At 49.9% G+C, this 12655-nt stretch overlaps 1 protein-coding gene across 1 annotated transcript; it reads right to left on the bottom strand.

Annotated features, from left to right (window-relative positions):
- Positions 1-1919: 1919 nt before the first annotated feature.
- PLEKHO1 (pleckstrin homology domain containing O1) lies at positions 1920-12655 on the bottom strand. Its single transcript, XM_060090459.1, has 6 exons — positions 12481-12655; positions 11650-11796; positions 6954-7094; positions 6040-6144; positions 5558-5659; positions 1920-3850 (listed from the first exon to the last, which is right to left on the bottom strand). The coding sequence occupies exons 1-6, from the start codon at positions 12508-12510 to the stop codon at positions 3146-3148; spliced, it is 1230 nt and encodes a 409-aa protein (XP_059946442.1). The 5' UTR covers positions 12511-12655; the 3' UTR covers positions 1920-3145.

Genomic DNA, 12655 nt, shown 5'->3' with positions numbered 1-12655 from the left:
CATTTAGTCCTTTACCTGTCTCTACCCCTCACTCCATTTCAACTCTGTGTGTACTGTATTTCCTCATCTCCCTTGCCTGGGGCCTCCCAAAAGATTCTCTCTTTTCCAGTTCATTTGTGTAAGAAAAGAATATAGCAAAGATGTTGGAAGACAGGAAAGGAGGAAGAAAAATACACATCCTGAAAAACGTCTATCGGCAACTGTGTAGTAAAGCAGGTTGCCCCACACCGCTACTCAATCCACCCATTTGCCCCAGAACACGTGACTGGGAGGAAGTAAGGGAAATATTTCAGGTAAAGAAACTGGAGTGATGCAGTGAGGGAGGAGGGATCTGGGAGGAGGGAAAAGCTAGAGTTCCAGCATCATTATCCTCCAGCCACAGTGCCTGTGCTCATGCTTCCTTAACAGAGATCACGCTAGCAGCCCACCACCAGCGTACGCTCTAAGCTGTTTTTCTAGTGGGGAGCCTGGCTTTGTGCTAAGCTCTGAAATTCTCGAAGACAGAAGATCAAGCTTTCCCCCTTCTTTCTATCTCTGGCCTTTAGCCCAGTACCTGGTATTCTCTCTCCTTGAAGAAAGGCTTATGGGCACAGTCCGTGGACTGGATCAGCTTGTGTACCAGAACACAGTGACAGTAACCCCATCCCCTAAGCCTCATTCAAACTGTACTCCTACCACCTGAGCTACTGTCAATAGCCCACTGAGTCAAACTAATAATAGCAGCAGCTGCCACAGTAGCTACTTACCAGCTGGCAGGCATTTTCCATACATTGTCTTTACACTTCCACTTTGCAGATGAGAAAACTGACACTTGGAAAGCTTGTACCTTGCCCAGGGTCTCATAACTAAAAAGTCAGAATTTGAACCCAGATCTGTCTGGTTCCAGAGCTGGCCTCATTTTACCACCCTGTGGCCTGGTTTTGGTGCCTTAAGACTGCAGGAGCCCAGTGCCCCACTCTTAGTCTCCCAGGGTCCCTGATCTTTCTTTTCTGCTTCCCCTCACCTTTCTCCTCTCCGGTGTCTCCCTCCATCCTCTAGCTCCCCTGGGAGCCACAGATAATTGGCATGTTGGGATATACATTGTCATTCTTGCTTTTGTCTTTTTCTTCATTATGTGGGAGCGACAAGGAAGAGAAAGAGAGAAAAGGGAAAATGCTGGTGAAATAAATTAATACAAAAATGCAGACTTACACATAGAAAGTAAATATCATTTTAACCTAGACTTTCAATATTTGTGACAACGGGTAGCTCTGCTGACCATGCTTAGAGTTTAGGGGGGCGAAACTTGTTTGGAGGTCAGGAAGTCTGGAGACCCAGGCTCCCTCCCCTCCTACCCCAGGAGACTCTGGGAATGACATGTAGGTGGCACTCTGGTGTACTCTCCTCACTCAAGGATACATGTGATTTAGTTAACTACAGGATAAATCTAGGGAAAATCTTCATGACTGAGTGGTGGGGACCGAAAGAGCATGAGAATCTCTTCCCTACAGATGTTCAACTTGGACAGATTTCCCCCATCTTGCTTACCGGGGTTATGGAGTAATGTCAGAGCAGAAGAGTGGCAATTGAGGGTCTGTGTTTTGCCCAAAGGATTTTCCTTGTTTCCCTCCTACCCCACCTTCCTGAATGTCACACGAGGGCAGCTTCGTGGCCAGGATGTACACACAGTTTATCCCCATTTTCTCCTCTTCTCCCCTCTCACTCTTAGGTGAACTCTAGATTTTGGGTCTTGGAGGTGAGAGGGGATCTAGGGAACAGGATCAAGAAGCAAGGGGTCTACAATTGACTCTTGAACAACGTAAGTTTGAACTGCGCAGATCCACTTACATGCGGATATTTTTCAATAAACACTACAGTACTACACAGTCTGCGGTTGGTTGAGCCCTCAGATGCAGAGGAACCATGGATATGGAGGGCTGTTAATTTACAGGTGGATTAACCCTCGCACTTTTCAAGGGTCAACTGTACTTCAAAGTGTTTTTTTTAACCCTTCATTACTCGATTCATGGGGCTGTCCCCTTCTTTCCAAAAATCATTCATCTGTCGCCTTCTTCTCTGGACACTATCACTGTTATCAAACCTGATGTTAGAAACTTCAGAGGGAAGAAGCAATCACAGTGAGTTGTGTAGTCTCCACCACAGACAAGAATGTCGGGGAGTCTGGCAGCTCCAGAGGTGGTCAGTAGGGTGGTGGTGTGAGCATAAACATGTTTTTCTAAAGCTGGGGCTTGATTAGTGTTGGAAGCAAGGTTCGAGGAAGGAGAGGGAGAGGCTACAGGAAACCCTAGCTTGGCCGAAAGAGGAACCTGGGCATATATTTGGTTTTCCCCTTCATCCTACCCAGCTTGCATCACAAATCAGTTTCCTTTTTAGTTTGGTTCTTCCGTGGGGTTGACTGTCCCCGGTTCCCCTGTGCTAGGCGCCCCTAACCAAATGACCAAATCCATCCCATCCGTCCAGGGCTGTATCTCTGAATCAGTGTTGGGAAGGGTGTGAGATGAAGGGAAGAAACACCTCATACAAGAAAGCCAGGCAGCTTGATCTCAATCAGAGGCTGCTAGGCGTGAGAAGCCAGTGCCTGGCGGTGGGGCTGGAGGTGTTTTAATTGCACAAACCCTCCTCGGGGCTGGGATAAATTTCACTTCTGTGTGCGTGGACAGGTGGCACTGGCTCCCACATCTCTCGAGCTAGGGCTGAGTGGCTGAAATTTCACCCTCAGATTGAAAACTTGGAATGGGACACAAGAGACGCCCCACACCTCCCCCTCTAAACCTAGGAGCCCAGATACATCCTTGGGAGCAGCAGTATATTCCTCACCACACCTCAAGAGGGGTGGTGCGTGTAACATGGTCAGGCTGTGCCTTCGTTACCCTCTCTCTCTTCATCCAGGTGAAAGCTTCTTAATACTGCTGTAGGGGTCACCTCCTCCCCAGATCTGAGGCAATTTAGGTCTCAGAGAGACAGATGGGGGGAAAGGAGTTTGGGAAATAAGGGCTGTAGGAGGGTCGGGCAGCAGCAAGAGCAACGAATTTGATTGTGTTTTTGTTTTCTTTTTTGACTGAGGTAAATAAAAAAGCTGTATCCTGCAACACTTGAAGATAAGAGTCTGTCCACCCCCACATGTTCCAGACTCTGTCACCTTCCTCTACATCAGGCTCTTCCGGTACTGGCTATGCTGGCTGGGCTGTCTGAGGTGGGAGTCGGGGGTCTGCAGGTCCATCTGTCTGTACAGGTCCCTCAGCTCCCTGACTTCCTGCAGCACCCTCTTCGCCTGGCTCCAATTTGATGACGCCTCTCCCAGCAGCCGCTCCGTCTCCAGCAGCAGCTGTTCTGACTCAGAATCGGGAGGAGACCGAGGGGGGTCCTTGGCCTTTCGCTTCCCGTCTCCCAGTCCCTGAACCTCTGCCAGCAGCTCCTGAGTCTTCTCCAGTTTCCTTGCTACCAGGTCCTGGATCCGGGACAGCTGCCCCGGGTGGGGTGGGATGGGGGTCGGGGGGTCCTGGGCCCGCAGTTGGAGGGTGCGGGCTGCGGCAGTGTCCCGCTGAGACAGGATCTCCTCCAGGGAGGCACAGCGGCCTTTTTCTGCGGGGCTCAACTTCTTGGGTGCCTGGGGGGTGTAGGTGGCCCCTCTGTCTGGCTTTTCCCAAAGTCGGGGAAGGCCGCTTGCCCGGTCCGAGGAGGGCTGGATGCGGTCTGAGTCTGCTCTCCGCCGGCTGCCTGCCAGCTGGGCCACAGACTTGTCCAGGTCGACTCGAAAGCTCTCAGCACAGGAGGTTGGTTCCTCAGGGGAAGGGTCTTCCTCCTGGATCAGGTCCAAGGTCAGCATGCCATCCGAGGTAGAGGTTGAAGCCTGGAGAGGGAGAAGGAGGGAGTGAAGGGGGTAGATTGTCGTCAGTGAGCATTTCAGGACTGATTGCCTGAAAGAGAAGCAAGCTGTGGTCATCTCCCTCCTCAACGTGCCTTCCCTGAATGAGAAGCCCCCACTCCTGACACAGCCCTCTGACTTTGTTTGCTATTTCTTATTCCTTTGATAGTGACTTAAACTTCTTTCTTTTATTTTTCTGTGATTTAAAGTAATTTCTCCTGGGGGACTTCCCTGGTGGTCCAGTGTGTAAGACTCCACACTCCCAATGTAGGGGGTCTGGGTCTGATCCCTGGTCAGGGAACTAGATCCTGCATGCATGCCATAACTAAGAGGCAGCATGCCGCAACTAAAGACCCTGCGTGCCACAACTAAGACCCAGCACAGCCAAAGTAAGTTAGCAAATAAATATTAAAAAAAAATTAACAATTTATTAAAAAAATAATTTCTCCTGCTTGTTTCCCATATTTTCTACTTTACTACGAGCTTCCTGAAGAGTGTCTTTTTCCTCTGTATTGTGGACTCTAAGCATCAGTTGGGTTTGACACATACAGGATGCCTGGCATGGCAGGGTAACTGTCCTTTTCCATCTGTATCCTCTGAGCCACACACTTCAACCCCCTCTGCTATTTGGACCTCAGAACCTCTTGCCTTAAAATAAAACTTGTTCTATTTCCAGAATACTGTAATTTTAAAAAAAGTGGTAAGGGTATTCAGCACCTTATATGTGTTGATACATATGTTATTTCAATCATTCCTCACAGCAACCGTTCAAGTGGGCATGATTACTGCCCCACTTTACAGATGGAGGTGGGCAGCTTCAGAGTATACAGCAAAGCTAGGTTCCAACCCAGTTCTGTCTGATTCCAAAGCCCATGTTCTTTCTTTCTTTTTTAAAAAAATTAATTTATTTTATTTTATTTATTTTATTTTTGGCTGTGTTGGGTCTTTGTTGCTGTGTGCGGGCTTTCTCTAGTTGCGGTGAGCAGGGCCTACTCTTCATTGTGGTGCACGGGTTTCTACTGTGGTGGCTTCTCTTGTTGGAAGCATGGGCTCTAGGTGCACAGGCTTCAGTAGTTGTGGCATGCGGCTCAGTAGTTGTGGCTCGCGGGCTCTAGAGCGCAGGCTCAGTAGTTGTGGCGCATGGGCTTAGCTGCTCCGCGGCATGTGGGATCTTCCCGGACCAGGGCTCAGACCCGTGTCCCCTGCATTGGCTGGCGGATTCTTAACCACTGCGCCACCAGGGAGGCCCCCATGCTCTTTCTACTATACCTGACTGCCTCTTTCCCTAGACACTTAGCACTCAGACAAATGAAAGAAAATCCTTGCTCCTCTAAGTGCCTGTGATACATAATGCTGTTATCCGTCAGGATAGCTAGCCACCAGACAGTAGCTTATGTTGCCTTGTACTGTATTCATCTCTTCTACTTTTCACTTCCCTTGTGGGTATATCTCATTTTCCCCAAAGGATGATACATTTATTGAGGGCAGGACTTTCAAATTCACAGTAGGTGCTGACTAAATATTTTTGGTTTGGAGGAATCAAGAAAGGGAACAGGGTGGAGGGACTTCCCTAGCCTCTGACCTTGGTACACAAATGCCTCTGGTGGGCTGTCTGAGATACAGTCCTGTCTGAGATGAACTGACATGGAGTTGGCCCTTCAGCAATTTTTACTTTCTTATAGTCTTACATACCACAGCCATTAGGTGTCCCCGAGTTGGGGGGCGGCGGGAGTGCTGGATTTTTGCCCTGTCTCGAGTTGGGTGTGCGAGATAGCTGTCCTCCTCAACGGTGACCTGAAAGAGATGCACTGTGAGTCATGGGTGTTATTTGGAGACTCTGTCCCAACCCAGCTTCCCCTGAGGCCTGAACATGCCTGGACTGGGAAATAATCCCACCTCATGAACCGTTTCTGAGCAAATCCAAGGGCAAGGGATGTACTGGACATAAAGGGGCTCCTTAAGCTGGCCCAGGGCTGGCCCATGCATCAGAAAGCGGGGAAAGAGGAGTTGGCAGAAAAGACTTAGAAGTTAGAAGGAGAATAGGGTTTCAAAAGGGAAATAAAGAAGCAGAGCGGGGAGCTAGTAAACGGGGCCCACACCATCATCTTCCCTCTTCAGTGAGTCATTCTGCTCCCTCGCCTCAGCGTCCCCTTCCCCACAATAAACCTCCTAACCTCATCCAAGATGCGGTTCTTGGCTCGGGTGATGGCAGAGTTGAGGGCGTTGATCCATGATTCCTTCTCTTCTGGACTCACTGCCAGGAAGATCAAGTTGGGTGCCTGTGAGGAGAAGATTCTTGTTTCAGTCAGGGTTTTACAGTTGGCCTCACCTTGACAGGGAAGAAATAAGAAATTATAATCTCATTCTCTTAGACCCAGCTCTTGGAAGGAGAGAGATTCTACTTCTGGAGTCATCCGTAACTTAAGGAAATCAGCCTCTATTCCTGCAAAATGCCATTGCTTGGAGGCTGTTTTAGAAATGACCAGTGAGGAGCTTAGATGGGTACCAGATATTAATATGGCACTGGAGATCATTAGATGAAGTTTGGTAAAGGACAGGTACTAAAATAAAGATCTTTAAATGTTTGAAGAAATAGAATGTGACAGGAATGGCTTCCCTGGGTTTCCTCAGACAAGAGAAATTCGATTCAGAATTTCAACCACCTATCACAGTACAGGGAAAAGTGGCTGTCTCCCAAGAGCAGTGTGTGTGTGTGTGTGTGTGTGTGTGTGTGTGTGTGTGTGTGTGTGTGTGTGTGTGTGTGTGTGTGTGTGTGTGTGTGTGTGTGTGTGTGTGTGTGTGTGTGTGTGTGTGTGTGTGTGTGTGTGTGTGTGTGTGTGTGTGTGACAGAGAGAGGGAGAGAGATATGATCTTTGTGGCTGGACAGTTTAAAGGCTGCCTTGCCTGGAAGGAAGGAAATGGCCATGACATTCTCAGGTTAAATAATAAAAGCTGGCAGGAGAGCAATAATTCAGGGCCTCTGAGCCACGAGAGCTGAGAGATCCTGAAGGGGCAGGTGTTCTCCTCTGCTCCCCACACCCCTGACCTGGTCAGTGTTCCAGTGGCCAAGGCGGCAGGCAGAGCATACCGTGTTCCCAGGCTGTTTGGAGTGGGCAAGAGTGAACTTGCTATGATTCTTCTTGCTCCTGCTCTTGGATTTCCGGAGCTCTTCACACTTCTCATAGTCACTCAGGTCAAACACCTCTTGAATATTTTTCTCATCTTTTACCTAGGGGAGGGTTGGAGGTGAGGTGCTGAGGATAAAATTACTTAGTCCCTTCTCCCAAATTGTTAGTTATTGACCAGTCTTGGGAACCCAAAGAAGCCTGAGAGGGGAGGGATGACAGGTTAGGAAAAGGCTGTCCTACCCAAGGCCCACAGAGGCCTGACAGTGGGGGGCAGCCCCCATGTCCTGATTCCTCAGGTGGGTTTCCATTTAAACCCCTTGTCCCCACTCCCCTCAGCCAAGCTACCGTTTCCAGAGCCCCAGTAGGTCTCTCTTCACTGTGACTCCCACTTTGTCCTTCAAAGGACATGGTTACAGGGCTAACAGTTTAATCCTATCATCCTGAAGTAAGCAAGACCCGGATGGCCCTTGATTGTCCAGAGGGAGGAGGTAAAGGCAGGGCCAATATCAGGGGATGTCTGGAGGGAACAAGGGCTGCCCCCGCCCTTCCCTGTCTTATGTTTATGCTGTTGCCTTCTTATCCATCCCATTATCCCCTGGTTCCTTCCTTAAATATATACTATTATGAAGAGACTGATCTATCTCCTTCTTTTCAGAAGCTTCAGCACCATAGGAACAGCAGCCCCTGTGTTCAGTTTGTTGAGTTTGTTCAGACAGGGTGAAAAATACACCTGTAGTTCCTACCCCTCCTTCTTCCTTCCAAGGTACCATGACAACCCAACCTAGCTCCTGTGGGCTTGAGAAGCCACTTAAATCATCCACTGCTCTCTAGGCAAAGATGCATTTATACTCTCCCTGGAGGACTACTTGGAAAAAAGTGTTCTGCTACCTGTTTCCACGATTCCAGTTTGAGCCCTTACTGCCAGGAAGTTCTTCCTTGTGTCTAAACTGAGCCCTTCATGCTTGTAGAATCTATCTTGCACCCGGTTCCACTCTCAGCATTTCTATCCATCATTTGGCTCTTAACTCTCTTGTTGAAAGTCTAATCAGAGACCACAGTTCCGTCTACATCCTCCAACCCCAACCAGCCTTTCATGAGTGCCACAAAGCAAATTCTACTAACATTTCTGCCAAGGTCCGTTAACTTCTCAGGGTTTTTTCTCCTCTCTCCTAAGGTATTCCCATAGCCCTAATCCTCTGAAGCTGTGATTTGGCTTGCAAGAGGAAAGAAGTCTTCATCACTGGCCTGGATGGAGCAGCCTGTGATTAGAAAACCCTTTCACCCTCTGCTACTTGCGCCTGGGATTGGAAGACCCTGTGGAATGAGCTGTTCAGGTTTTCCTGGGATGAGAGATGAAAACCACCAGCACTTATCTTGTTAAAACTAAACAGTCAAAAGTAGCCTCATATGTTCCTTGGAAGACATCTACCCTCCCTGACTGGAAGTATTTCACAAAAGAGTCCCCACGTCTCAAGCTCTGAAATAGGAATTGTGTGCCTGGAGGTGACTTCATCTTTCCGCCTGGTTCTCTAGTCCATCCCCCAGCCGATCTCTGCTCTTGTATCTGCCTGTCCTTCTGACTTGGCGCTCGACCCAGGGGGCTGACACAGGCTCATTTAGGTGAATGGCTGCTCATACACCCACCTTTCTTTGTTTCCACGTGGCCTGGCTCCTCCAGGGCTCTCCTCTATCCTGGGTTCCCGGGTTTTGGACTAGGAAGTGACCAGAAGCCTTGAAGGCTTTTAGGTGAAAGTGGACAAGATGCTGGCAAGGGGTGTCCCAGAACAATTCCCAGAAACATGGAAGCAGGGATGCAGGGTGATGCATCACTCCTCTTCCCCTCCTTCCTCAGAGCTGAGACTATCAGCAGAGGCCAGAAATCTTGGAGAGGAAAGTGCTGGGTGTGTGTATGTAGCCAGGGGAAAAGAGTTACTTGTTCTGTTTTCCTTAGGGGAGGGGAGGGGAGGGGAACGGAAGGGGAGGGGAACGGAGGGGAAGGGAAGGGAAAGGGAGATATTCTGGCTTGGACACGACTGATAAGGAGCTCTGGGGAGCAGAAGGCATTGACAGAGGTTAGCCCTTCATAAGGCAGGGGTAGGAGATGGGGTAAAGCAAGCAGTGAAACAAGCATACTCCAGTGCCCAGGGAAGATGGACAACTCCAAGACCCTAGTTCTCCACTGTATTGTTTTTGCCCATCTAATTCCCACAGTCTCATTTATAATTACCACCCACAAAAGTCAACCCTTTCCCCTGATTCTTTCTCCTTAGCCCACAGAATTTTTCCCATGCTTGCCAAAAAAAGATGCCCTGAACTCAATTTCCTCTACCATGAGGTCTCCCTAAGGTCTAGTTTCTGTTCCTATACATCAGCTCCATGATCATAAGGTGCCCTTTGACTAAGAATGAAGAAAACGATTATTAACAACAAATACAGAAGGATTTCTTTGGTGGGGGCAATTGCAAAAAAAGACTGGTGCAAATTCTAGGGGAGAGGGTTAGGGATTTCCTGCATTAACATGTAAATTACTGGGATTTCCCTGGTGGTCCAGAGGGTAAGACTCCGAGCTTCCCAATGCAGGCGCTGGGGTTCAATCCCTGGTCAGGGAACTAGATCCCGCGTGCATGCTGCAACTAAGAGTCCGCATGCCACAACTAAAGATCCCACAGGACGCAACAAAGATCCTGTGCGCCACAACTAAGACCCAGTGCAGCCAAAATAATAAATAAATAAAATTTTAAAAGCCCATGTAAATTACAAACATCATACTATACTAAAAAAAAATCTTGACTCTGTTGGCTCTGGAGCTTTTGGGAAGTGGACAGAATAAAGCCTATGGTCCTTGATCAGTTTCACCTTTAACCTAGGCCTTTGTAGCGTGGAAACTGGCCCCAAAGAAGAGTACTACCAATAGGCTTGTTCCCTCTTTTCCTATGCCCTTCAAAGCAGTGGGCAGTTGGCCCCATGATCGGTCAGATGCTCCTGACTCACAGGACATCAGACATCCTAAGCTGAGGTCATTCCATCCTTTCCCCTGTCTCAGTACCCCTTCCTCCACAAACAAGGGTCAACTACGCTCTTTTGCCCCCTGACTCTGTTCTTTGAACAAATACAAACAAGAAAAAGATGTCTTGTTCCTTCTACCCTTTCCCTGATCACATGTTTTCCCCACTGACGTGTGGGAAGTTCTCCCTGATTGCTCACTAGAGTTTCCTGCCATTATGGAGTTCAGGGAAGACAGGAGATACACTTTGACACTTGCCTAAGAAAAAAAAAAAAAGCCAAAAAAACCCCCTGGAAAGCCCACAAATTGTGGAAAAACCTTGGGTAGGATTTGGGGTTGGGTAGAGGTGACCCTTAAAAATAAATTCTCCTGTCAAAGTGTTTTCTCACCTCGCTCCATCACCAAGTTCTCAGCTTAGTGTAAACAGCAAGGTTTAAATACCCTTATGAGGGATCTCTTTGGCCCTGGCACAGCTTAGTTCTTTCTTAGCTGCCTCAGTAGATGTCCTGTTCAGATGAATACTTTCTCTAGGACTGCGCATGTGTCTATTTCAATACCATAAAAGGATTTATTTACCTAAATATAGTCTATGCAGAAAGCAGGAGAGGTTAGAACTCAAGGAGGACTTCCCAGTTAGCCCTGGGTGAGGAAATACAGAATGGGGGAGGGTGGAGGGTCATCCTACCAGGGGAACTCAGGACAGTCTCCTAGGCGATGCTGACATAGTCGCAGAGGTAGGGACTGGAATGACTTCTAACCCACGGAGGGGCAATTTCAGTTTCTCAATATTACTATGTGTCATTTATCCCAAGAATTAGAGATAACAGAGAGAATAATCTGGATTCAATATGTGGGCTCAGGTTCTGACCCAATGTGGACTGTGGTTTTCATTTTAACTATAGCCCCAAAGAACCAGAGACACACAGGGGTTCATAACTCCATTCTCCCTTCTGATATAACTGGTGGGGGGCAGCTGGGCAGGTAGGAATGGAGAATGAGTTCCTTGCTTCTTTTTTTTTCAGTGGAGTGGGGATGGGGAACAGAGAACATGTTGGTTAGGGACACTGGCTTCAACAGAAATAAATGCCATTTACAAATACTCTACCTGAGGTCATGTGAGACTGACCCTGGGTTGTATGTGTGTTTTCTGTGATTCAGGGCAGCTGTACTACTGATATGACTTGCATATGTCCCTGTGAGAGACAGGAAAGGGGAGGCTAGCTGGGTTGGGGTGGGGAGGGCAGGAAGGAGTGGAGAATAAGCTGAACAGTGTTTCAGCAGCAACAGCAAAGAAAAAATAATCCTACGGTCAGCTAGAGGCCAGGATAGGGTAGGGGCCAGCAGGGGACACTTAAAACTTTTGGGACATTCTTGGGAGGGAGTTATCATGGTTGTCAGCAAGGTATTTCCAAAGAAAAATTTTTAAATAAGATGCAAACTCAACTTCTAATTCTAACTCCAGTCTCCTCATTAAAGGGTGACCTTTCTCTGCAGATAAGATGGGGGTAGAGACCAACCGGACCGCTGAACTAGCTTTTGGAACAAAATGAGGGATGAGGTAAGGGGGAGATGAGAAGTAGATAAGACCCTTGAGGAGAGACAAAGTGGGGACTATGAGAAAACAGGGATAGTTAGCGGCAAAGGGCACCTACCTCTTTTTCGGAGATGTAGAGCTGGTCCCCTTTCAGCACCACGTAGCGGTTTTTCCAAATCTCCCTGAAAATCCCTTTCCCGCAGAATTTCCGGACCCAGCCGACCTTCTCAGGCGGTGCAGACTGATGATTTCCATCCTGAGGCCCCTGCCCCCCGAGCCAGATGAGAACCACACGATTAGGTGATTACAGCTTTTTCCTCCTCCCGTTCCGTCCCCGGCGCCCTCCTCAGTCCCCGGTCCCCTCCTTCCCGCGTCCGCCCCGCCGCAGCTGGAGTCTGGGAGACCCGCGTTCTATCCCCACTTCTTCAAAGCCTTTCACTCCAAGGAACTCGCTTCCCCATCGCTCCCCTCCCCCTTCTCCCAAATAAACAACTGGAACTGCCAGTGGAAGGGGTGAGGGCCGGGCTGGAGCCGAGGGGTGGCCTTCGGGTCTCCGCCGGGCCCCCCGCCCCCTCCCCCAGCCTCCCTCCTCGCCGCGCCGGGATTAACGGCATTTTATTTTATTTCTCATTGTCTTCTCGCCGCTGCAGAGCGCGATGCCGGCGGCCGCCCGCCGCCCGAGGAAGGGGAGGCCGGGGGTCGGGCAGAAACTCAGCCAAGTTAACCCCCAGCCCAAGTAAACAAACAAAAGCCCCCGCCGGTGCCTCGTCGTGGGGCCCAGCGCGCCGAGGCCGAGGCTAAGGGGACCGGCGACCGGGCCACGGGGCGGAAGGAGGGGGCTGGCGCGGGGCGTTCCCGGCCCCCAACCCGGCCGCCCGCGGCCCCGACGGGGCTGGGGTCCTCGGGGCACAAAGTCAGCGGCGGGCACGGGGCGGGCGGGTGCACTCACCCGCTTGGTGGAATTGTTCTTCTTCATCATTCCGGGCGGGCGGGCGGGCGCGGGCGCCGAGGGGCGGCCCCGCGTCGGGGGCCGAGGCCGCTTTGAGGGGGCTCCTGCCCAGGGGGAGGGTGCGGAGAGGACCCCGGCGCCGCCGCCGCCGCTCCTCCCTCCCTCCCTCTCCCCT

Source organism: Mesoplodon densirostris, chromosome 2, assembly GCF_025265405.1.
Source record: "Mesoplodon densirostris isolate mMesDen1 chromosome 2, mMesDen1 primary haplotype, whole genome shotgun sequence".
Classification (NCBI taxonomy): Eukaryota; Metazoa; Chordata; class Mammalia; order Artiodactyla; family Ziphiidae; genus Mesoplodon; species Mesoplodon densirostris.
The sequence above is the reverse complement of the archived record's forward strand: the minus strand, read 5'-3'. Positions and strand labels throughout refer to the sequence as shown.

Excerpts from the sequence above, each read along its gene's own strand:
- PLEKHO1 (XM_060090459.1), bottom strand. The coding sequence starts at position 12,510 with ATGATGAAGAAGAACAATTCCACCAAGCGG. Across the intron at positions 11,797-12,480 it reads AGAACAATTCCACCAAGCGG|GGGCCTCAGGATGGAAATCA; the intron begins GTGAGTGCACCC and ends CTCGGGGGGCAG. Across the intron at positions 6,145-6,953 it reads CCAAACAGCCTGGGAACACG|GCACCCAACTTGATCTTCCT; the intron begins GTATGCTCTGCC and ends TTCTCCTCACAG.